The sequence below is a fragment of the Myxine glutinosa genome, chromosome 6 (assembly GCF_964187855.1).
Source record: "Myxine glutinosa chromosome 6, kmMyxGlut1.1, whole genome shotgun sequence".
Lineage (NCBI taxonomy): Eukaryota > Metazoa > Chordata > Myxini > Myxiniformes > Myxinidae > Myxine > Myxine glutinosa.
The window spans coordinates 148,118,223-148,144,992 of record NC_136266.1 but is presented as its reverse complement, the minus strand read 5'-3'; the positions used below and the strand labels follow the sequence as shown (position 1 = coordinate 148,144,992).

The 26,770-nt window shown below is 44.5% G+C and overlaps 2 protein-coding genes across 14 annotated transcripts in view; both read left to right on the top strand.

Moving 5' to 3' along the window:
* Positions 1-22,812, top strand: part of LOC144892670 (uncharacterized) — a 55,534-nt gene extending 32,722 nt beyond the window's left edge. For 4 of the 13 annotated variants that reach the window (XR_013623885.1, XM_078780666.1, XM_078780665.1 and 1 more), the window contains 3 exons: positions 5,025-5,165; positions 5,293-5,407; positions 22,466-22,812. Coding sequence is in view for 12 of the 13 variants with exons in the window: in XM_078780666.1 (XP_078636792.1) it covers positions 5,025-5,165; positions 5,293-5,407; positions 22,466-22,520 (311 nt within the window). In the remaining variant the exon portion in view is untranslated. Of the gene's footprint in view, positions 1-3,260; positions 3,613-5,024; positions 5,166-5,292; positions 5,408-22,465 lie in introns of those variants that run through there. The other 9 variants (XM_078780671.1, XM_078780669.1, XM_078780670.1 and 6 more) reach the window with 4 other exon arrangements.
* A 3,685-nt stretch (positions 22,813-26,497) lies between these two features.
* LOC137416929 (uncharacterized) overlaps positions 26,498-26,770 on the top strand; it is a 146,376-nt gene continuing 146,103 nt past the window's right edge. Inside the window, exon 1 of the mRNA XM_078780664.1 lies at positions 26,498-26,524. The gene's annotated coding sequence lies outside the window, so the exon portion shown is untranslated. The remainder of the gene's footprint in view (positions 26,525-26,770) is intronic.

Here is a 26,770-nt window from a genome sequence, read left to right as displayed (position 1 = left end):
GGGATACCAGTTCTGCAAATGCTTGGCCTTCAAGTACTTTTTGTTCATTGCAGGTACTCTCTGTACTAGCTAATTGGATGCTTCTGTCATGGTTTCTGTAAACTGCCAGACACTCAAAATGATACCTGGCTTAAATTGCCACTACGTCACCTTCAGAAATCCGAGTCAGAAGTGTTGCATCATTGAGTTCCCTTGCCATCGTCCTTAAATTTTGGTCCATGTTCATTGTAGCACATTCATGCAGTTTGCCTGTCTCTGAGCAAAAAATGCACGAGCCTTGATTGGTATTTCCAGTTGATTTGCGCTTCGATTTCCTTCATCCTTGGTCGTCCTCTTGTTGACCAACATCTTCCCAACGCCTTTTTTCCAGCCTGTCTTTTGCTCTTTGCAACTTGGAAAGAGTAAACTTGAGATGGCACGTCTTATGCCATTTGGCATGATTTTTAAGAATTGTTCAGCTGTTCCTTCTCCCTCGAAATCAATCTCCACAGGTAGGGCATGTATTTCTCTGAAGTCTTCAACAAACTTTTAAAAAGTTGAGTGGACTTGTAGTCCATTACTTTTAAGGCTGTCGGCAGGGCATTTCAAAGGGCCTGTTTATTTCTTGGCAGATCACACAGGATTCCCAGTCCATTTTGTACTGGGTCGAAAAGAGTGTGTTGATTATTTCAAATGTGATATGATCTGGTTTACTCGGGCCAAAGGTGGCAATTTCGAAAATTTAGTCAATAAATATAATATATGTTGTTGATGTTCTTCACAAAAAAAAAAAAAAACCCCTAAAATGCATTTGGTAGCCTGCCTGAGTTTTATTTTTTAGGGCTAGCTTTTGGACGTCTCCACCCAAGCCCATGTGTGTGAATATGGAGTGGATCGTGTGAATAATTGGTGTGCGAGGGATCATGAGATGGCTGGTGTGTGAAAATTGTGTGCGCTGGTCTGTGAGGTGGCTTGTAAGCATGCATGTTTTGGGGATGTACCACGTTGCGTGAGTGGGCAAGGTGAAGGTTACGGGGTGGCACGAATGTGTGTGACGTCTGCAGAGGTTCTGCATCGCTAGCAGTGGATGCAGAGAACATGAGCAGTGGATGCAAAGAACATGAGCAGTGGATGTAGAGATTTCCCCATAGGAAATCTGCCCAATGTCAGTGCGAAAATTTATATTGATTGGCAGGCTATGGATGTACTGCCGAACTTCTCCACAGAGGGGGGCTGACAGTGTATTCAGAAAGTATTCAGACCCTTTCACTTTTTTCACATTTTGTTATGTTGCAGCCTTATGCTGAAATCATTTAAATTCATTTTTCCCCTCATCAATCTGCACTCAATACCCCATAATGACAAAGAGAAAACAGGATTTGAGAAAGTTTTGCAAATTTATTAAAAAGAAAAAACTGAAATATCACATTGACATAAGTATTCATACCCTTTGCTATGACACTTGAAATTTAGCTCAGGTGCCTCCCATTTCTCTTGATCATCTTTGAGATGTTTCTACACCTTGATTGGAGTCCACCTGTGGTAAATTCAATTGATTGGACATGATTTGGAAAGGCACACACCTGTCTACATAAGGTCTCACAGCTGACAATGCATATCAGAGCAAAAACCAAGCCATGAGGTCGAAGGAACTGCCTGCAGAGTTCAGAGACAGGATTGTGTCGAGGCACAGATCTGGGGAAGCCGACGAAAAAAAATTCTGCTGCATTGAAGGTTCCCAACAGCACAGTGGCCTCCATAATTCTGAAATAGAAGAAGTTTGTAACAACCAGGACTCTTCCTGGAGCTGGCCGCCCGACCAAACTGAGCAATCGGGAGAGAAGGGCCTTGGTAAGAGAGGTGACCAAGAACCTGTGGTCACTGGCTGAGCTTCCGAGATCCTGTGTGGAGATGGGAGAAACTTCCAGAAGGACAACCATCACTGCAACACTCCACCGATCTGGGCTTTATGGCAGAGTGGCAAGTCGGAAGCTTCTCCTCGGTGAAAGACACATGAAAGCCCACTTGGAGTTTGCAAAAAAGCACCTAAAGGACTCAGACTGTGAGAAACAAGATTCTGTGAGAAACAAGAATTCACTCAGTAAATAGATTTTGTAAAGTTAACAAAACAAAAAAATTGTACGAGTTCTCCACATGCAGGTCAATGAAGCAATGCCCGAACCAGCTGCAGAACAATGCCATGATTCTGCTGCTGTGGATCAAGAGATACTCGATACTGTCGTGAAAATGCACGCAATGATAATGCAAAATAGGCGCCTGGTTGGAAAGCATTTTCGGAGGTTGGGAGGGACCAAGAATGGTTGCAGTGGAACTCCTCATCTCTGATCATCATTGTTATTGGATGCTTGAAAAGTTTTGATTTGTGTGTGTATCGGTTTTGCGATGCACGTACAGGTGAGCGACAGATGGTGGTCCAGGAACGAGAGGAAGATGAATGAGACACCCTTGTACGAGAGCAGTCACCTTCTTACTCCCTCACAGCACCTCCTCACTACCTCGCCGCATTGCCCTCAACCCTTCACCCTGATTTAGCTTAATCTTGCACAGCCGGCACAATAGACTTGCACATCCGGCACAAAAGCTTTATGGCAGAGTGGCCAGATGGAAGCCAAACAGTTGAATCTTGGTTTCATCAGACCACAGAACCTTGTGTCCTTTAGGTGCTTTTTTGCAAACTCCAAGCGAGCTTTCATGTGTCTTTCACTGAGGAGAGGCTTCCGTCTGGCCACTCTGCCATTAAGCCCAGATCGGTGGAGTGTTGCAGTGATGGTTGTCCTTCTGGAAGTTTCTCCCATCTCCACACAGGATCTCTGGAGCTCAGCCAGAATGACCATCGGGTTCTTGGTCACCTCTCTTCCCAAGGCCCTTCTCCCCCGATTGCTCAGTTTGGCCAGGCGGCCAGCTCTCCTGTTTGTTCCAAACTTCTTCCATTTAAGAATTATGGAGGCCACTGTGCCTTCAATGCAGCAGAGATTTTTTTTTGTAGGCTTCCCCAGTTCGGTGCCTTGACACAATCCTGTATCTGAGCTCTGCAGGCAGTTCCTTCGACCTCATGGCTTGGTTTTTGCTCTTAATATGCATTGTCAGCTGTGAGACCTTATGTAGGCAGGTGTGTGCCTTTCCAAATCATGTCCAATCAATTGAATTTACCACTGGTGGACTCCAATCAAGGTGTAGAAACATCTCAAAGATGATCAAGAGAAATGGGAGGCACCTGAGTTAAATTTCAAGTGTCATCGCAAAGGGTATGAATACTTATGTCAATGTGATGTGATATTTCAGGTTTTTCTTTTTAATAAATTCGCAAAACTTTCTAAAATCCTGTTTTCTCTTTGTCATTATGGGGTATTGAGTGCAGATTGATGAGGGAAAAAGTGAATTTAAACGATTTCAGCATAAGGCTGCATCATGACAAAATGTGAAAAAAGTGAAGGGGTCTGAATACTTTCTGAATGCACTGTACCTAGGATTGAACATTGAGAACAGAAGCAGCTTAAAAGCTGGAACGCCAGAGCAATAGCTGCTGAGTGAACGTGCTCGGCACCCGAGGAGAAGCTGCCTGCCTGTTCATGCCATGGAGGGATCGCCCACCGAGATCAATTGTGTTGCCAGGTTTGGCTGTCTCAATCGGTGTCCGTAGTTGCTTAACATTCCGTTGGGTTGCGAACCTATTCCAAGGCATAGTGGCCTGCAGGTCCAGAGGTCGGGAGAGTTCGAGAAGTCCCACTCGTGACGCACCTGTCGTGGGAAAACTCTTTCCTCTCATGAGACCACACACAAGTTGGCTGAGTCGGCCATTTAAATATTTATTTCCAGTTTGCAAACACAATTGTAATACATCTTTAACATGAAAGGCATAGAGACAAGCACCTGAATGCGCTTCTCTGAGAATTCAGCTCTGAGAGCTTCTGTATATTTACTTTTTCAGGAGTGAGCGGGGAGAATAATGCTTAACATCCATGAAGTTTTGATGTGGTGAACATTCCTGTGAAATGCAATTTTAGCACATAATTTGATAACCTAAGGAATTGTTTGCCCTTCATAGCACAGACAGTATAATGTTACATTGGTTCTTAGCCCCAGATAAATTGTCTCAATAATTCAGCTGTGCCATTCATTCTCAGTGTTTTCCAGTTTGGTTGGAATGTGTTTTTCTATATTGGGAGAGATCGTGTTTCCTGCAACGGTGCAAATTAATTCCACACAGCTATGTTGGTATACTGGGCTTGTGCTTTCTCTTACTGTCCTCTTTAACTTTCTTCATTTGTGATCCCAGCTCCAAACATGCAAGTTCCTCGTTCTCTTAAAGCAACTGACAGCTGCTCGTAGCCTGAGCCTTTTGTGAAGCTGTGGGGGGTGGGGGCGGGTGAAAGGGCTTGTCCGTTGCTCGAGGCTCTGCGGCACACCAGCTCGCTTGAATTTACTTCACTTTGTACAAAGTGTGGTTTTCTGAACGATTCTAAAAAGTTTACAGAATTGTCTTCCACACACTCCAAACCCCACATATGCAACAAGATTTTCATTCTGTCTATCTGCTTGACAGTCAAATGAAATTGCAAATCATTCCAAAAAGGAAAATAACTTTTGATTCTGACATCATAAAGGACACAAACACCAGGCACAAATAACTAATGTAACATGTTAGATGGAGTGATGTAATAGACACTGTGCAACGTCAGTCAATTCCAGAAATTAAAAAAAAAAAAAGAAATTTATACTCTTTATTTTATTTTAAATTGAATTAAATACTTGAGCACTGTTGAACACAAATCGCCTTCCTGTTATTTCCAATAACCTCCAGTTTATCAGTACTTGGACATGTTAAATAGGGTGGTGAATAAGGGTGATGTTGAAGAATGCTTTAATTGTGCTTCACATTCGGAATTTTTCTTTTTAACAATCTTTAAATATATTATTATATTTAAATTGAAGTATACATTGCATGGCGTAACATGTTCTATGAACTCTCGAGATTGTTCTCAATCTAATTTCCCTGTAAAAGACTGATGCTGATTTGTACACAGGTGATGTCTTTCCTGTAGATGTGGAAGGCAGACAACACAACAACGATTCATCTGTCACAGAAGATTCAAAATGTGCTTCTCCAAAGGAAGGTTCAGATGATATTCACATGACAAACGGAAGTGCTTCCTGTTTTGCAACTGGTGAGTGGAAATGTAAAAAACGAACATACAATCTTTTGTATTGAGAAAATATATAAATTTTGGAAAACTGTAAAACATTTTGATTTTGACCAAAAATAAGAAAATGTTGTGGTGTTTGTTTCTGTAGAACAATCAAGAAGTAATATGGGACAAATAAGGTCCAGTCACAGCTTGACAGTGAGGAAGAAGACTTTTTTGAAGAAACAATCACGAGCTCAAGACCCACTTCCAATAAAATACAAGTGCGTGTCTGGGCCTCGCAACAACAACATCAATGTTAAATTAAACAAACACAAAAAGGTTCAAGAAAGGGTAATACATCATAAGTGTAATGTGTGCAGATTGGATTTTGCTTCAACGAGTAACATGAAAATACACATGAGGATGCACACTGGAAAACGCCCCTTCAGGTGCTCTGTCTGTGACAAAGGTTTCTCGCAAAAAGGCAGTTTGAAATTACATATGATGATCCATACAGGAGAGCGACCGCACAAATGCTCGATATGTGATAAAGGTTTCTTGACAAAAGGCAATTTCAAATTACATATGATGATCCATACAGGAGAGCGACATCACAAATGCTCGATATGTGATAAAGGTTTCTCTCATAACAACCATTTGAAATTGCACATGATAATCCATACAGGAGAACGACCTTACAAATGCTCGATATGTGATAAAGGTTTCTCTCAAAAAGCCAATTTGAAATTACATATGAGGATCCATATGGGACAGCGTCAATACGAATGCTCGATATGTGATAAGGGTTTCTCTCAAAAAGGCCATTTGAAATCGCATGTGATGGTCCATACAGGAGAGCGTTCTCACAAATGCTCGATATGTGATCAACGTTTCTCTCATAACCACCATTTGAAATTGCACATGATGGTCCATACAGGAGAACGACCTTACAAATGCTCGATATGTGATAAAGGTTTCTCTCAAAAAGCCAATTTGAAATTACATATGAGGATCCATATGGGACAGCGTCAATACGAATGCTCGATATGTGATAAGGGTTTCTCTCGAAAAGGCCATTTGAAAATGCATACGAGAATCCATACAGGAGAGCGACCGCACAAATGCTTGATATGTGATAAAGATTTCTCTGAAAAATACCGTTTGAAAAGCCACATGTTGGTCCATGCAGGAGAGCATCCTCACAAATGCTCGATATGTGATAAAGGTTTCTCTCAAAAATGCGATTTAAAATTACATATGAGGATCCATACAGGAGATCGTCCTTACGAATGCTCGATATGTGATAAAAGTTTCTCTCAAAACGCCAATTTGAAATCACATTTGAAGATCCATACAGGAGAGCGTCCTTACAAATGCTCAATATGCGATAAAGGTTTCTCTCAAAATGGCAGTTTGAAATCGCATATGAGGATCCATGCAGGACAGGGTCCTTACAAATCCTCAATATGTGATAACGGTTTCTCTCAAAAAGGCAATTTGAAATCACATATGATGATACATACTGGAGAGCATCCTCACAAATGCTCGATATGTGATAAAGGTTTCTCTCAAAAAGGAAGTTTGAAATCGCATCTGACGATCCACACAGGAGAGCGACCTTACAAATGCTCAATATGTGATAAAGGCTTCTCTCAAAAAGGCAATTTGAAATCACATATGATGATACATACTGGAGAGCATCCTCACAAATGCTCAATATGTGATAAAGGTTTCTCTCAAAAAGGAAGTTTGAAATCACACATGATGATCCATACAGGGGAACGTCCTCACAAATGCTCGATATGTGACAAAGGTTTCTCTCAAAAAGGAAGTTTGAAATTACATATGATTGTCCATACAGGAGAGTATCCTCACAAACGCAGGACCAGAAGCATTCAACTCACAAACAAACGCTGGATTTGTGATAAAGGTTTCTCTCAAAACTGCAATTTGAAATAGCGCATGATGATCCACATGGGACAGCATCAATACAAATGCTGGAAATGTGATAAAGGTTTCTCTGAAAAAAGCGATCTGGAATTGCATATGAGGATCCATACAGGAGAACGACCTCACAAATGCTCGACTTGTGACAAAGCTTTATCTCAAAAAGCCTGTTTGAAATTACATATGATGACCCATACAGGAGAGTATCCTCACAAATGCTCGATATGTGAGAAAGGTTTTTCTCAAAAAGGCAATTTGAAAACGCATATGATGATCCACACAGAAGAACTCAAATCTGAAATACCACAATCTGATAAATTAGGTCAAGGGGATTTTTCAATCCTTAAGACCACCAAGACCCCTAAAATCTCAAATTACCACCAAGACCCCTAAAATCTCAAATTACCCCAAAGACCTTGAAGACCCAAAATACCACAAAGACTTTAAAGACCCTGACAATCCCAAAATACAACAACAACAACGCATTTTGAGGCCATTTTCCCTGCAAGAGCGGGGGTTAGCCTTAGGTACCCCATGACAATCTTCTACATTTTGCCCTATTTTCTGCATCTCCCCTTGTTAACCCCCTTGCCCGCATTTCTTCTTCCACCATCTTTAGCCAAGTCTTTCTCGGTCTTCCCCGTCCTCCACTTCCTTCTACATTCATTTCCATCATTCTTCTCAACCAGTCACTTTCATCCTTCCTCAACACATGACCAAACCATCTCAAACTGTTTCTCTTCACAGCATCCATCACAGGCTCTATTCCCATCCTTTTTTGCAATTCATCATTTGTCTTCATCTCTCTCAACGATACTCCGCACATCCACCGAACCATTCGCATTTCCACTCTTTCCAGCCTTCGTTGCTGCTCTACGTTCATTACCCATGTCTCGCTCCCATAAATCATAACACTTCTCACACATGCAGCATACACCTTTCTCTTCAGCTTCAACGACACTCCCCTCCTCGTCAGCATGCCACTCAGTTCCCGAAACCTCTTCCACGCACATCTCACTTTAGCAACCTTTGCCGAGTCTGATCTACCTTCTCCATTCAGCATGTCTCTGAGGTAGCAAAATGTTTTCACACCTTCCAGCTTCATGCCAACCCAAGATCCTTTTTTATGGAGGAAATTTTGAGTTGGATCTTGGGGATAATACAAAGATGCAAAATACAACGAAGACCAAAAAGACACAGAAGACCCATGTAATCATGTTTCAATAGCATGTATTAATAGATGTACTCGGTGTAATTAATCGACATACCATACTGACGTTTCAATAGCATGTAATTAATGGACGTGCTGCACTCATATTCTTGTAGTATGTATTTAATAGACGTACTCTGGTTTTAATTGGACATAATTAATCAAGGTAATCAGGTTTCCATGGTATGTAATTGGAAGATGTATTAAAGTTTAAATTACTAGGGCGTGCCCGCACGTACGGGCACGCCCGTACGTGCTTGCCCGTACGTGCGTGCAAAAAAACATGCGTGCAAACAACAACAAAAAAAAACTTTGAAACCACGTGGCAGTAACGACCACAGAACCCCCCCCCCCCTCTATTTACATGAAATGGTTTGGTCCATTCGCAACGACCACAGAACCCCCCCCCCTCTATTTACATGAAATGGTTTGGTCCATTCGCAAAGCCAAAGCGAACGGCTTGCGAGTACGGTGACCATACCTTGGGAACCACTTGTCCGATTAATTTCAAACCTTGAAAAGGCACATCCTCGGGTCCCCAGCAATATACCTGGCAAGTTTCAAGTATATCGGACCGGTAGTTGTCGAGAAACAGCGGTCGCATACATACATACATACATACATACATACAGACAGACAGACAGACACACACACACACAGAGATTACTGGAATTATAGATAGATATCTTTTTTATTATAATGGAGCAAATGTATGTGGATATATATATATATATATATATATATATATATATATATATATATATATATATATATATATATATATATATATATATATATATATCTATCTATAATTCCAGTAATCTCTGTGTGTTTGTTTGTACGTTTGTACGTTTGTACGTTTGTTTGTTTGTCTGTGACCGCTGTTTCTCGACAACCACGGGTCCGATATACTTGCAACTTGCCAGGTATATTGCTGGGGACCCGAGGATGTGCCTTTTCAAGGTTTGAAATTAATCGGACAAGTACTTACCGAGCTATGGCGATTTAGCCGTTCGCTTTGGCGTTGCGAATGGACCAAACCATTGCATGTAAATAGAGGGGGGGGTTCTGTGGTCGTTGCGAATGGACCAAACCATTCATGTAAATAGAGGGGGGGGGGGGTTCTGTGGTCGTTACTGCCACGTGGTTTCAAAGTTGTTTTTTTTGTTGTTGTTGTTTGCACGCATGTTTTTTTGCACCCACGTACGGGCACGTCCTAGCTTATATATAGTACGGGCATGCCCTAGTATATATAAAACACAGTTTGTTTGTTTGTGTGTTACCTATAGACTCCTAAACGGAGAGGCTCACGTACTTGATTTTTGGCATAGACATGGCCATTGGGCCCGGGAAGGACATGGCCCACCCAAAAATGACCTCCGATGACGAGATCCATATTTTTTATTCATAGTTGACTTAGCGCATTTCAGCGAGGAACATTATACACTGAATCGCAGCCTGTGCCACAGCAGCGCTCTAATTCGCTCAGAGCGATCACGTGATGTTCCATCCTCGTCGCCAGACGCGCGCAGGTACTCAATTTTTGGCATAGACATGGCCATTGGGCCTGGGAAGGACATGGCACACCTAAAAATGACCTCCGATGACGAGATCCATATTTTTTATTCATATTTACCTCAGCGCATTTCAGCAAGGAACATTATACACTGAATCTCATCATGTGCCAGAGCAGCTCGTTGATTCGCTCAGAGCGATCACGTGATGTTCCATCCTCTCCGCCAGACCACTGAACTGAAAATATATAGAATGACCATTGCCGTTCACATCACACAGGTGGAGATGCAGCTACCGGGCGCCATCTTGGTTGGCACTCGATCCTGGGCGATGATGATTTCCATCATGCGTTTGCACGTAATTCAGAGCGAAAAGCAATTGCGTTTTTTCACCTTTTGTGCGATCGTGTTTTGTGTCGATTTTTGTCGATTTTGTGTGATATGAATTAAAAGTCTTTGAAACAGCTGTGAAATGTCTTTCCACAACCCTTCCGTAACCGATTGGAGCAGTTTATTGCCGCAAAAAATAGCATTTTAACAGTTGTCTGGCTTTTAAAATCTGGGACACGTTCAAAGCAAACGAGATCCGAGAAGCGAGTCGGTCGAGTCGTGCTCACCAAGATGGCGACACGGCAGCTACACTTTTCACGGAGTATGAGCGTTCTATATATTTTCAATTCGGTGCGCCAGACTCGCTCACGTACTTGATTTTTGGCATAGACATGGCCATTGGGCCTGTGCCAGATCAGCTCGCTGATTCGCTCAGAGCGATCACGTGATGTTCTATCCTCGCCACCAGACAGATATCATGGTGTAATTTGTTCGAGGCTTTTGTCCGAGTGAGTTTGAGTCGAGAGGGCGAATGTACGAGTCTCCCTTCCCCCGCCCGGCAACGCCGGTACTGGAGGGCGTCATAGGATCAGTGAGTCTCCGAAACCCGCTTCGTGCTGTTGTCACAAAGATGCAGGACGATGTCACGATTGTTGTACTGCTCTCCTGCCATGAGAACTGCAACGTCATTGTTGACTGGCCCTCCCTTCCCTCCCCCTCCCCCTCCCCTTCCCCCCCTCGCCCTCCCACCCCCCCTCCCTCACCCTCCCACTCCCCCCTCCCTCACCCTCCTCACCCCCCTCCCCATTCCCCATCTCCTTCCCTCCTCCCCCCTCCCCTTCTCGTCCCCCTCCCTCCCCTCCCTCCTCCTCCTCCTCCCCCCCTCCCCTTCCCTCTCCCCTTCCCTTCCCCCCCTCCCCTCCCCTTCCCACCCACTTCCCTTCCCCCTCCCCATCCCACCCCCATTCCCCTCCCCACCCTTCCCCCAGTTCCCCTCCCCTCCCCCACCCGGCAATGCCGGGTACTTCTGCTTGTGTTAGTATATTTGTGACCAAAACGTCTTCTTCCAAATTAATTTAACAAATTCCATCATGTTGTTGAAATATTAAAGCTAACCTCAGAACCACATTCGTGAATTACCTCTATTCATCAGCGTAACTTCTTTTGTTTGACTTCATTCATTGAGATCGAGATCGTTATATGGGCAAAAGAAAATATACGTCTTAAAAACTTGGCCAGAAGTCTGAGGGAGATGGCATATTGGAGGCACATCTGCTCTATGAGGCTGGAAGTTCAACTTTCCCATCCAGTTTTTGTCCCCCGTCGCACAGCGTAGCGAAAGGGGGACTATGGCTTTCCCCTCCGTCCGTGTGTCCGTGCGTGTTTGCGTGCGTGCGTAAGCGAAGGACCGCATTCGAATTTGGTGTGTGGGTGCAACCCATGTCAAAATCCAAGATGGCCGCCGCCATGTATGTCTGATGCCATGTATGTCTGAACCTTGTAACCTGCATATCTTGAAAAATAAGCGAAGTACCAACTTCTAATCTGGTCGGTGGGTGTATCTAGGCATAAGGAAGAACGCTATTGAAAATTGGGTCGCCACCTCAAAATCCAAGATGGCCGCCGCCATGTATGTCTGAACCTTGTGAGATGAATATCTTGAAAAATAAGCGAAGTACCAACTTCTAATCTGGTCGGTGGGTGTATCTAGGCATAAGGAAGAACGCTATTGAAAATTGGGTCGCCACCTCAAAATCCAAGATGGCCGCCGCCATGTATGTCTGAACCTTGTGAGATGAATATCTTGAAAAATAAGCGAAGTACCAACTTCTAATTTGGTGTGTGGGTGTATCTCGGCATAAGGAAGAACGCTATTGAACATTGGGTCGCCATTCAAAATCGAAGATGGCCGCCACCATATATATGTCTGAAACTTGAGCGAAATATCTCAAAAAAGAAGCGAAGTACCAACTTCTAATCTGGTGTGTGGGTGTATCTCGGCACAAGGAAGAACGCTGTTTAAAATTGGGTCGCCACGTCAAAATCCAAGATGGCCGCCGCCATGTATGTCAACCTTGTGAGATGAATATCTTGAAAAATAAGTGAAGTACCAACTTCTAATTTGGTGTGTGGGTGTATCTCGGCATAAGGAAGAACGCTATTGAAAATTGGGTCGCCACGTCAAAATCCAAGATGGCCGCCGCCATGTATGAACCTTGTGAGCAAAATATCTTGAAAAATAAGCGAAGTACCAACTTCTAATCTGGTGTGTGGGTGTATCTAGGCACAAGCAAGAACGCTGTTTAAAATTGGGTCGCCACGTCAAAATCCAAGATGGCCGCCGCCATGTATGTCTGAACCTTGTGAGATGAATATCTTGAAAAATAAGCGAAGTACCAACTTCTAATTTGGTGTGTGGGTGTATCTCGGCATTAGGACGACCGCTATTGAAAATTGGGTCGCCGCCATGTATGTCTGAACCTTGTGAGATGAATATCTTGAAAAATAAGCGAAGTACCAACGTCTAATTTGGTGTGTGGGTATACCTCGGCATAAGGAAGAAAGCTATTGAAAATTGGGTCGCCACGTCAAAATCCAAGATGGCCGCCGCCATGTATGTCTGAACCTTGTGAGTGGAATATCTTGAAAAATAAGTGAAGTACCAACTTCTAATTTGGTGTGTGGGTGTATCTCGGCACAAGCAAGAACGCTGTTTAAAATTGGGTCGCCACGTCAAAATGCAAGATGGCCGCCGCCATGTATGTCTGAACCTTGTGAGATGAATATCTTGAAAAATAAGCGAAGTACCAACTTCTAATTTGGTGTGTGGGTGTATCTCGGCATTAGGACGACCGCTATTGAAAATTGGGTCGCCGCCATGTATGTCTGAACCTTGTGAGATGAATATCTTGAAAAATAAGCGAAGTACCAACTTCTAATCTGGTGTGTGGGTGTATCTCGGCATAAGGAAGAACGCTATTGAAAATTGGGTCGCCACGTCAAAATCCAAGATGGCCGCCACCATATATATATATCTGAACCTTGTGAGCGGAATATCTTGAAAAATAAGTGAAGTACCAACTTCTAATCTGGTGTGTGGGTGTATCTCGGCATAAGGAAGAACGCTATTGAAAATTGGGTCGCCACGTCAAAATCCAAGATGGCCACCTCCATGTATGTCTGAACCTTGTGAGCGAAATATCATATCATAGCATGTTTTCTGCGTCTTCCACTTTGTCAACTCGCATCACTTCCCTGACGGGGGACCTAGGCGTAACGCTTGTTGAAAATTTGTATTGACCTTCCCTTCCAGCTCCAACTTATAATTTAAAATAAATATAAATTTTTACTTGGTTTCTTTTTATTGATACGTTTTGGGTTCTGATTTCTGATTCATTGTATTGTGGTGGATCTCTCGAGCCCGTCGATGTACAGAGGGGGGTTAAACCCTTTTCCCCCGTGGGCCTTCGAGTCAATGAGGCCGTGACCCACTTTATACTCGTGGGGCGGATTGCAGAGCAATTCCAGCCGCCACCCCCGTCGCGAGCGTGCGGAAGGGTATCGGGTCGAATCCCCACGTACCTTCGGTACACATGCTGCCACGAAGACGGCTTCTGTACCTCGCACAAGCCACGCCAGTCGGATACGCCGAGCGGTTTGCGTGTCAAGTGACTCGTGCCTTTAATTCTTATTGAACCCGATTTGAGCTGTTTTATGCGTGCGATGCTAGGCCAATGATGTGAAATGACGTGCACGGTCAAATGGAAGGAAGAACACAGGTTTATTTACAATTATACAGTGATCAGGGTAAAGAGAAGAGACACAGAGCAGATACTTAGTCAATCTTACCTCATCCCCGGACAAGGGCCCACTCACGCACGCAGGGAAAAGTAGGAAGGAAAAGAACGCGTCCTGGCGCCGTTCGCTCCAGACAGCTCGCCGGGCGTGGCCCTCGAAGTGTTCCCGGCACATGTGCAGGGAGCCCAGGTAGGAAGGTCGTCGGCATAGGTGGCCCCGGGAGAGACCGTCCTCGCAAACGCGATTAACAGCCGACAGCAAAGGGCAGGGAGAGTTCATGCACAGACCGCTTGGACAGAAGCTCTGACTATCACACTCACTGGGGCACTCTCTCTCTGACTGGGTGACTCGGGCACTGAGACTCACTCCGACTGGTGCGGGGGCACTCTCTGACTCTCTGCGTGACTCGTAGACTCGTGACTCACTGGGGCACTGCTGCGGGGGGGCCCGGGGCAGGGTTTTATAGCCCCGCCCCATAGTCTTACCCGAATGTTCCAAGCCCCTCCTCTGGCTGCTGTTGTTAGCCACTCCCCTTGAGCTCCGATTGGCTGCTCGCCCCTTACCGGCCACTCCCCTGCAGCTCCTCCTTCGGGTCTGCCAGACTTGTTCTCGGCCCGAGCACGTGGTGTTCCAGCCTAAGGAGCACCGAAGCCTACACTTACTGGCCTGCTCAATGCATACGAACACCGGAAAGGAGACTAAGCTTACATTTAATAAGAAATAACTGAACTAAAGTGAGGCTACATGTTGTGGTGCAACTACCTACGAGGGGGGTTATCCTCTATTTGCAAAACCGCAACAGTATAGATACAATCAGAGCACAAAATATATTTGGCCGACCTCCCCCACCATCACCTCCAGCACCGTCCACCCCATTCCCCTTTCACCTTTCCCCCACGACCACCAATAAACCATCACCACCACTAACCCCCATCCACCTTTCCCGCCATCCCTCACTTCCTGAGAAAGCAGGCATGGTCAAAGGTGCCCATCCTGCTGAGGTGACGTGTTCTCATAACAGAGGATTGTTGAAACATTGATGCCAAAAACTCAAATAGTAACAAAACTCAATCTCTCAACCTGATCTTGGATCTCATCGTGCTTCTTTCAGGGCCTTTCTTCCGTTGCCAGTTTGTAATTATTGTCGCTGTCCTTGCCATGTATCCAGCCTAGTTCCATTTGAGGTTTTTGATTGTGACCAGTGTTCAGAAATTTTGTTTTCCATCTGATTTAGTTGTTTTCTTGTCCCTTTTTGGTTATGCTCAGATGGCATCTTCCATGGCAGTTTGGACATCAATTTTTATTTAATCTTTGCTGTAGTCCATGTTTTATTGCCATGTGTGATATTGGGTGAACACCCTTGTTGGAAAATTGTTTATCAGAAGACTCTTGCCTATGTTTTTCATGAAACATTAATTTGTGAAGGACTTCGCAATAAAGATAGGTCCTCAAAGCACAAATGCACTGTCTGTGTCATTGTGAACGAGCCGAAGTACCCGGCTTTGCGGAGTGGGGTGGGGTTGGAGGGGGGGGTGGTCGGGTGTGGGGTGGAAAGGCGGAGATAGGAGAAGAGGGGGGAGGTAGAAGGGGAGAGGGAAGGAGTGGGTGTGAGGGGAGGAGGGGAAAGATATACTACATGTTTTTGTGGGGGGGGAGGGGGAGGCGTGGCTTTGAGAAGCTCCCCGATGCTTTGGGGGAGGGGCGAAGGGAGAGAGAGGAAAAATTTACCTGTGTGAGGAGTGCTTTAACCATAGTGTTGCCCAGGAAAAAAAGGAAATTGTAATATCCTCTGCCACCAACAACAGGTGGTGCTATACGGTGCACATTTACATGGAGAATTAGCGCCCCTCCCCAGCCCCCACACTCCCACATGAGGCCATGGCCACATGACCTATGTTACCCCCCAAACAAAGTTGTATTTGTATTTGTACCCCGAGTAAAGTATATAAGTGTTTATAGCTGGAGTGCCCGGGTTGCTCAAGCAAAAAAGAAACATTAACATATTTGAAATGAGGGCAAATATAATGGAAAAGCAATTACATCCAAATCAGAATCCATCACAAATGTCAAATTATCATTTTATCTTTTCGTTGAATATATGCTGCTGAATGTACCATTGATCAGGTTTCTGAGTTGAGTGTGATGACGTTCAGGAAGAAGAAGAAGAAGAAGAAGACTTACGACTTACCACCATCTTCGACCGCTTCTGGAATTGTTTCATTGAATCTGATTGGTTTGATTATTTGTGTTCAAATGTCTGGTAATTGTTTTGTATTTATTTATGCATATGCGTATGTGGACTTGTATCCAACTTGTTAATCAAAATGGTTGATGCACTAGAGCGTTGAGGCATGAAATCCTTCCTCTTCTCCAATGGCTTGATCTCTGATCATCAATTTGGCTTCAGACGAGGCCACACTACTCTCGACATGCTGCTTCTGCTGTCTCAACAATGAAAGGAGGTTCTCAATGCCAAAAGGAAATCAGAGCCGTCTCCCTTGACATATCTTGTGCATTCAATATGGTCTGGCACCATGCTCTGCTCGCCAAACTCTCCTCTGGTATCCATGGAAATCTCCACGCGTGGCTTTTTCTCCTGTCGTAGTCAATGTGTGGCTCTAAATGGAATTCTCTCATCTCTTCCTGACCAGGCTGGAGTTCCTCAAGGCAGAAATAACGAAGCCCCATTTGTTGGCCCCATTGCTCGCTCCTGCAAACGTCAGCCAAGATACTTTGGCTGTGTGAGCTAGACCCCTCCTGAATCCACTTTGGTACCTATACAGCAGGTTGTTCTTGTCCAAGAAGAAAATCAGGCGTTCACCATCTTCCCCATTAGTTTGCTGACGACCGAAATGGATGCTATAGAAATTGTATGAGGATGGATTAGTGGGGTCTTCAACTGTTTTGAGAATGGGGATGATGGTGGAATGTTTCCAGGCACTGTGGAACATTCAGGAAGCTTATCGCTTATCTTATCCACGCTTATCCTCGTTGGACTTTAAATCCAGTCCACCAAGTTTACTTCAAATCAATTCAGCTGTTCTCAAGTTATCACACTTTTTACCTGACATGACCTCTGACCTTTGATCTCTTGTCCCCAAAATTTAATGAGTTCATGTTTACATCATTATACATACCTATACCAAGTTTTTATTTAAATCCCTTCAGCTGTTCACAGGTTATTGCATTTTTACCTGACATGACCTCTGACCTTTGACCTCAGAACCCCAAAATCGAATCAGTTATTCTTTACATTATTATACATATTGTTGTGTCTGGGGGGGGGGGGGGGGGGGTAGAGGAATATCTAGATCCAGGTATATCTGCATAGGTAGGAACTCGACTGTCGTGATGGGGAATATACCTGTTATAAGTTCTGTGTGTAGCCCGGATGTCGGTATATGTTGTATCTGTGTCCCCGCCACTAGGGGGGTGGAGCATGCTAATTAGTGCAGGGATTATGGGTAAAATTCCCTCGTTTGTCGTTCCCTCTGTGAGCAATCCAGTATGCATTATGGCAACGCACTCATGTAGACACTCAGATAGGTCCCTTGGTGCACACATTAATTCATTCCCCTCCACCACAAAAAGACTTACAGGAAAGACCAGCAGGAAGCGGCCGCGTACAACGCCGACATGGGCGTCAAACATCGTGCAAGGCAGGCTATAGCCACGCCCAGGGAACGTGTGATTGGTTGGTGGAAGGGAGCGGTGCACTGATTGGCCACCGACCGTGGACACCTCGGCCAATCAGTGCGAAAGGCGTGAACACTCGGCCAATCGGGGCAGAAAGCACCAAAACATTACTTAAAAGCAGGCCGCTAGTTGGAGAACAAGCGCCGGTGACGTGAAAAGGCGGGAAAGATCACAAAGAGCGGAGGGACTGATTGGAACTCGCCAGAATTGACGTCAGACCACAGGAGACAAAACTGGTGGTTCGCGGGCATTTTTTGCTCTGGGTTCTGTGCGGGTGCTTGTGCTTCGGTGTGTTCGGTCATCGGCTTCCCTCGTCATCTTCCCTGCGTTCTTGCCTGGTTCTCCCCTGGTGGTCGTTTCTTTCTTCTTCCCTGCGTTCTTCCCTGGTGGTCGTTGGCGTCTTCCCTGAGTTATTTGTGGTGTTCTTGTCGTGGTGCTTGGAGCTTGGAGCGAGGCATGGTGCTACGAGCAGACGGGACCTCATGTGCGATTGACGCCACAGGCGTGAGCGAGGCGGACGGAGGCCTGCTTCGCGCCAACATTGGAGCCGGATGGAGCCTGACCGACATCGCACATAGACAGATAAGCCCGCTCCCACAGACGCACATAACGAACGTTTTATTTTGTTGATTCCTCCTTTGTCCTGTTGTTAAGTCTGGTGTGGGGACGTCCCAATCCGTAGCGTCTATTGTTCTCGGGCTCCGTATAATAAACCTGTTTATTTTTGTACATTTTACCCCGGATTCCTGTTTGAGTTCATTTCCTCCAGGATCGGAGCTGCCGTCGGGTCGCTTCAGGTAAGGGCTTGCCGCTTCTTCCTCTTCCTTCTTCCCTCCATGCTTTTATAGTCGAATCCGTCATCGATCGTCGCCTCCAGTTAAAGCCGTTTGGTCATCCGCGATCCTACGGTATTACCCGAGGGATTCGCACGACAATATCTGCACCAAGTTTGAAATAGATCACTTTAATCGCTCAAGTTATAGGCCTATTATCGGCTTTGAACTTTGACTTCTTAACTCCAAAAATTTAATCAGTTAATCTTTATATTATTATGCATATGTGCACGAGGTTTGAATTACATCACTTCAGCTGTTCTCAAGTAAAAGTCCCATTACACTTTGACGGTTGACCCCAAAGTCTAATGAGTTTATCTTTACATCATTATACTTGTTATACATAATATACATAACATTATACAATATACCTTGACGAAGTTTGAATTAGATCACTTCAGCCGTTCTAAAATTATGAACCGATAACAGACTTTGACCTTTGATCTCTTGGCCCGAAATTATAATCAGGTAATATTTACGTCATTATACATACCTTTACGGAATTTGAATTGGATAACTTCAGCCGTTCTGAAGTTATAAACCTATTAGGAATTTTTCCTTTGAACTTTGCCCCCAAAATCTAATCAGTTAATCTTCACATCATTATACATACCTGTTCAAAGTTTGAATTGGATCATTTCATCTGTTCTCAAGTAATAGACCTACAACAGAGTTGACCTTTGACCTCTTGGCATCGAATTCTAATCAGTTAATCTTTACATCATAACACATACCTGTGCCAAGTTTCGTTTTGATCACTTCAGCCGTTCTCAAGTTATAGACCTATTACGAACTTTGACCTTTGATCTCTTGACCACAAAATCTAATCAGTTAATCTTTACATTATTATACACAAGTGCACCAAATTTGGTCAGAATCCCATCAATGGTTCACAAGTTATCGCGGTAACAGGATTTTACCTAACATGACCTCTGACCTTTTTCTTTTTACCTCGTTACTCCCAAAATCGAATCAGTTCATCTTCACCTCATCTTCATCTTCACCATACATACCTGCACCAAGTTTGACGAAGAACCCTTCAGCCGTTCTCAAGTTATCGTGGTGATGAAAACCTGTCATGGCACAGACGAATGGACACGAACAACCTGAAAACATAATGCCTCTGGGGACCTCGTCAACGGAGGCATAAAACATGGCGGCAACACCCCTGGCAATCACCTGGTCGAATAAACAGTATACTGCACCGACTAAGGGTATTTTAAACCAATTGAAATGGTTGCTCGAAGATGGGGCATTGGGGCAGTATGTGGAATCATACGAACGATTACGTTTTTGGGGGTAGGTAATGAAATACCTTAGTCAAGGTAGGATTGTATCGGGTAGTGTGCTCTAACTGTCAATAAGAACAAGAAACCTTTCTGTAATTCAGGCCTGGATGTCCGTGGAAGCGTTATGTCTCCACGCGAGGGGTGGAACTATGCTAATTAGTTAGGGTATTCGGGTAAATTCCCTGTGTGCAGAATGAATGAATGGGTAAAATGGAATGAATGAATTCGGGTAAATTCCCTGTGTGCAGTCGCCTCTGTATTTTCCCTTCGTTCTTATAACACTTACACCACCAGCCAGGCGATCAGCGCCTCAATTAAATAAAGCTATCTCCAGCTGGATCCGGACATTACTACGACACCATTGTGGTAAATTTAATCTATATATATATATATGAAACACAGTTTGTTTGTGTTACCTATAGACTCCTAAACAGAGAGGCTCACGTACTTGATATTTGGCATAGACATGGCCATTGATCCTGGGAAGGACATGGCCTTCCTAAAAATATTTGACGAGATCCATATTTTTAATTCATATTTACCTCAGCGCATTTCAGCGAGGACCATTATACACGGAATCTCAGCCTGTGCCAGAGCAGCTCGCTGATTCGCTCAGAGCGATCACGTGATGTTCCATCCTCGCCGCCAGACCACTGAACTGAAAATATATAGAATGACAATTGCCGTTCACATCACACAGGTGGAGATGTAGCTACCGGGCACCATCTTGGTTGGCACTCGATGCTGGGCGATGGTGATTTCCGTCACGCGTTTGCACGTAATTCAGAGCGAAAAGCCATTGCGTTTTTTCACCTTTTGTGCGATCGTGTTTTTGTGTCGATTTTTGTCGATTTTTTGCGATATGAATGAAACGTCTTTGAAACAGCTGTGAAATGTCTTTCCACAACCCTTCCGTAATCGATTGGAGCAATCCAGTGTGTCAGACTCGCTCACTTACTTGGCATAGACATGGCCATTGGGCCTGGGAAGGACGTGGCCTACCTAAAAATGACCTCTGATGACGAGATCCATATTTTTTATTCATATTTAACTTAGCGCATTTCAGCAAGGAACATTGTGCACTGAATCTCAGCCTGTGCTGCAACGTCATTGTTGACTGGCCCTCCCCTTCCCCCCTCCTCCCCTTCCCCCCTCCTCCCCTTCCCCCTCCCCTCTCTCCCTCCCCCCTCCCCTCTCTCCCTCCCCCTCCCCCCTCTCCCTCCCCCTCCCCCCTCTCCCCCCTCCCCCCTCTCCCTCCCCTTCCCTCCCCTCCCCCTTCCACCTCCCTCCTCCATCCTCCCCTTCCCTCCTCCCCTTCCCCCTCCCCTTCCCCCTCCCCTTCCCCCTCCCCTTCCCTTCCCCCCTTCCCATCCCCTCCCCTCCCTTCCCCCTCCCCCTCCCCCCTCTACTCCCCTTCCCCCTCCCCTACCCTTCCCTTCCCACTCCCTTCCCTCGCCTGGCAATGCCGGTACTTCTGCTTGTCTTATATATTGATTAAAACTTGTGTCCAGCTCAGTTGTCGATGAAACCGAGTTTAAAAGTCATTTGCAGCCAGTTTAATAAAAGCCAACATGCTGGGAAGGAAGGCTGGGGGAGTCATAAATAACAACTAAAGGTGTTTCCCCTTCAAAGGCAACTTTTTAAGATATATTGGGAATAGATCAACTATTGGAAAAAACATATCACACGAAATTGATTTTAATTCCTTTTCTCAAATCAAAATCAAAAAATCCTTTTAACTGTTCATTTGGTAGTTTTTACAATGAAGGAAACATTAACAATGTTGTTAAAAGTTTATTTTGTGATTGGAGATATGTTGTTTGGAATTAAAAAAGAGATATCGAGTTCAAGTGAATAACGACATGCCGTGATGGTTTCTACTTTCTGAACGTGAACTTCGCGGATCGCCATATGCAGATTCACGACGGTCCCACGATCGATGTTTCTATACATGAACGTTCCCGTTTGTTGGCGAACGGGTACGTTTTTCATGGAAGTCCTTCCCGAACTTGCTGTCCATGTCTGACGTGCTGAAGGTGCCACAGGAATGTGGAATTTATTGGTTTCATGCTTTAGCATTCGCCGTATCTGCATTGCCTGTTTGCTTCTGGCCTCCAACCTGTTCACAGCATCCACGCACAAGGCACGTGCACGGCACACACACGTAACATCCATACACGTGATTGTGTGGATGTGTGGAATGTGGGACATTTGGTGAATAATTATAGTAAGATACTGTTTAGATTTTGATGATTTGCGTGCGATATGATTTAACGGATGTTTATATGAATCGTTTAAAATAAAAAAGCCTTCAATTTCTGATATTTTACCTTTTCATTTGGGCCTCCCAATTGAAGCCTCGCCCGTAGTGCGGGTACCGTTGCTCGTTCTATAAAATTCAACAGTCTAACTATTTATCTGAGAGCTTTTGGACAAGTTTGAAATCTCTGTGCAACTGACGAACTCTCGCAGGTCTGGCTCGTGTGCAAACCCCGAAGGCAACCAGCCTGCCTGCTCGTCTAAGATTGGCTTATCGGCGCATTGACCAGTTTGAAGTTCTTTTAATTAAATATTCATCGGATTTCATGTTACCTTTGAAAAGGATTTAAAACGTTAACTCATATATTAAAGATTTAAACTATAGAACAAACATTTAATAATTGTTAGTAAGTCTAACTTGTCACCCTCTGAATCTGAACTCTTGTAACCCTATTTTCTCCAGGCGGAAGATTGGGACAAACCAGATTGCCTTCGTCACGCAAAGCATGTTATCTTAAAAGGGCAGTAAGCCCTGTGTACACTGAATTGCAAGACTAGCTGGAGTCTTTGTTTCACCTTTAAATCATCTGACACTCCTGGCCGAAAAAAACCGGAGATGACCTGGAGGGAGCTGCAGTGCCATGAATGAATCCAACGGATGGCGAGACCACGAATGACTGTGAAGCTTTCTTTGATCCTTCAGCTCCCAAATCTATTTTTCCTCCTCCACTCTGACCCTCTCCTGACCTCTCACGCTTTGATCTTCAACTATAAAATAGCCGTGTAAAAGTAAAGTTGTTGAGATTCTCATTCTTGCTTGCCTGCATTGGATGTTGCGTACAGATATTCCTGCTTGGAGATTTTTGTGTCAGGATTTTGTATATATGTTTCTTTGCTTTGACGATTTCTTTTTGTAACCTCAAAGTGAGATCTCCCACGTTTCATTTAAAAAATCAGTCGATTGTCTTCTGAACAGTTTGGGCAACTGTTACGTGCTCCTCCCCAAACCCCCTGGTCACGGTGTACCTCCGAGCCCGAGAGGAGTCACGGCAGAAAGATGTGTTATTCTGTGTCAAAAATCAATGGTGAAACCACACCAATTGTTACCAACAAACAAATATTGTATTAAGGTCACACAAGAATAACAACAACAATAATAATAGTAATCAATTGCACAACCAATATATATTTCCTATGATGGTACCATCAGGTTCGTACAATATAACTCACTGTGCTCCAAGTGAGCGAAAAGAAGAACATTCCCCAATGTCTCTATTCCGGCATCAAGCCAACGTCGATCCATTCCAGCGATTGTCAGAATGATGTCCAATCGAGACCAGAATCCCGTTCAGATGACGGTCAGTCATGCGGCCAAAGCTGCGCAAAGGTGCCCTCAAGGCGACGGGGAAATCCAAAGACGCCCTCCAGGTGACTGGGAAATCACACCCTCGGGTATGGACGTTTCACGGCTCCAAACCGGCAAACCGCAGATTTACCTTCAAAATCCACGTTACACACACACACACACACACACCAGATAAACGTCTGGATGCGGTGAAAAAGGTTGAAGCGAAGCGAAAAACCTTGCGCTATGCGCAAAGCGCGCGAGTCAAAATGGCCGACAGCCCGTTCTCGGAATCCTTTTTAACACAACACAAATGTCAGGACATATGGGCATGGTGGGGAGTGGCATTTATTTTATATCAATAAATTATTTTTTTAAATGGGGAATATCAATTAATTATAAAAGGGGAAATATCATTTCATAATCATCATTTCCATCTAAAATTGAGTGTGACGTCACATAATGTCGGATATGATTTTACTTTGATCATTTCACAGGGAATCACATGGATTCACTGGATTATTGGATTCAATTAAACTTGTGTTATAATGGTAATATGCAGTGTATTATGGAAATATACAATGTGCAATGCAAGGATACTTGATGCATGCATACACATCATTGGGATGTGACGTGACACGGGGCGGAGTCGAGCGTGTTAAGCTGGTGGTGAAGGACGTGTTGTGAGCACTCAGCACGGCCTTGTTATCTGATACCCGAGTTGTGACTGTTTTGCTTTATACTGCAACCAGTAGGAGTACTCTGGGGTGGGGGAAGAGAGGGAGGTGTGAGGAAGGGAGGGCGAGGTGAGGGGAGAGGGAGTAGCCAATGAACATTGTCCTGTCCGCGGCCGATGAACACCAGCCTTGGATGAACAGCCGAACAGTCCTTAATTCCGAGGCGAGTCGCCGAAGATGATGGTTATTTTTATGGCACGCACGGGACGGAAGGCGCTCACCTGAACGGAAGCACACGGGTTTATTCCCGACAACAGTTTTATTCCCACAACAAATAAACGAACACAACAAATAAAAAATGCCACAATGAATTTCATGAAATTTAATCATAGAAGAAAATTAATGTTGAGGGAAAATAATATTTTCTCCTGTGAGACGTCTCCATTCGGTCACAAATACAACACACAGGGGAAAAATAAATTCAAAATGTTCCTTTAGCTGGCTGGTACTCAGTTTTGGGCCCAAATAACCTTTCGGAGCTTGGTCGTCCTGAACCTTGAAGCCACCACGTGGGAAGCACACAAAATGGAGTGGAGTGGCCTGCCGGTTACGAACTTTTGGAGGTGGGGTTTAGTTTGGGAACCTGTTTGCTTGGCCTTTGTTGGTGGTAGTTGTTGTTTAAACGGAGGTTTTTTTATGGCCGGTGATGAACCTCTGAAAGTTTGACAAAGACCTGTTCAGAAATCTCTGAGAAACATGGTGACACACACACACACCAATGGCATATATGCTGTCATAAACACTTGAGCCTCCGCTGTTGTGGAATCCTGGAAAGCGCCCAACTCGACATGGTGTCAGAAATGTTGAAACCGGAGTTTTGACGAAACCAAGTCAGCATGGGAAAACAAGTTGAACAGCGGGAAGCATCATCAAGCACCACTTTCTCCATCCAATCTCCGGCGCTATTTGACGTCTCAAAACCACAAAAATGGGATAAATGGATCCGAAGGTTCGAGAGATTCCGACTGGCCAACAATTTGCATACTTTGTCGGAGGAAATCCAGGTGAACACATTGGTGTGTGTCCTGTGTGGGGGACGGAGCAGATGATGTACTGAGAGCACAGAGCTTGGATGAGAATGAAGGGCTACCGTACAGCGTTGTGAAAGAGCTTTTACAGGTTTTTCTTGCTAAAGAAAAGGGTAATCTACGAGAGGGCCAGATTTAATCAGAGACTGCATCAGGTCACTGAACCAGAAGCCTCGTTTGTTACATCCTTACATGCGCCAGCCGAAAACTGCAATTATGGGCCACTTAATGGTGAGCTCATCAGGGACAGATTGTTAGTTGGTCTGAGAGAGTACGCTGTCGGAAAGAATGCAGTTGGACAAGGATCTAACCTTTGCTAAAGCCACAAACATGGCGAGGCAATCGGAGGAGATGAAACGACAGCAGACAGATATTAGGAGTGAAGTGAAGAATGCTATAGATGCTGTCATGGCCAACTCGCACAAGCAGTCGTACAAGGTGAAACCAGGTGCACAGGAAAAGCCAGCAACACAGCAGAGTAATCCAGATCAGAGAATCTGCCCGACATGCAGTAAATTGTCAACGCATACAAGATGGTGGTGCCCAGCTGAAGGAGCAACATGCCACATGTGTGGGAAAAGGGGACACTCCAGCAAATTTTGCAAATCGGCTAAAGCAGTGCATGCTCTTGTGAAGGACAGTAGTCTTTTTCTAGGAACAGTAGAAGCAGAAGAGGACACGTAGTCGGTTGAAATTCGATTGAAGAAATGTCAAAGTGAAGTTTGACATCAACACAGGAGCAGAAGTAACCGTCATCCCAGAGAATGTGTACAAAGGCATTGCAGGGTGTAACAAGAACAAGGGAGCCAACAAGTACAGCCTGACTAAAGCCCATAAACCACTGTTTGGACCAGGAGGAGTTCCTCTTAGCGCTAGGGGTAACCAGTGAGAATCTGTGCAATGCGGAGAAGACTGCAAAGTAGGATATTTATGTAGTCAGAAATCGACATGCTCTCTCTGAAGCTGGATAGTATTGTTACGTTTGTGGGGGTAGAGGGCGAATTACTGTAGTGGAGATGGGATTGTATAAATTAGCATGCACCACGTGCGAGTGGGAAGCCAATTTTGATGTACCGTAATTACGTTGAAAAAACTGAGAGCTTAAGGTTGTTTACGTGTCACCAAAAAACTGAGAGCTTAACGTTGTTTACGTGTCACCAGAAAACTGAGAGCTTCAGGTTGTTTACGTGTCACCAAACGTGGGGTGGTGTTTTGTCAACCATGTGGGGTCTAAGATTAATCTCCCCAGTATGTGATTGCCCCATGTGACCTTTGCCTGTGTTTTTATAATTACAGCAACAACACCAACAATTGTCCACAGCATGCTGACAAAGCCCAAACCTTCCCGATGGGGCTGCCCCCCCCCCCACCCCACCCCCTCCACCGCCGACAGCACCCGGACATTATGATTGGTAAATTTCTCCTTCTTTGCTTTTCTCCACATCCACATTTCGGGACTTTTCCCAGATTGTTTTTCACGGTTTTGTTTAAATATGATTTAAATATGTTTAAACTTTCCCCTGCAGTGTTTTATTCAGTGGTTTACAACACGCTGTTTTTCTTCCGATTTAAAAGGCTTTTTTTAATTTCCTCAATTACAGTTCCTCCCTACATTCTCTAAACTCACATTCATTCCACCCTTCGCTGTCATTTTCAAA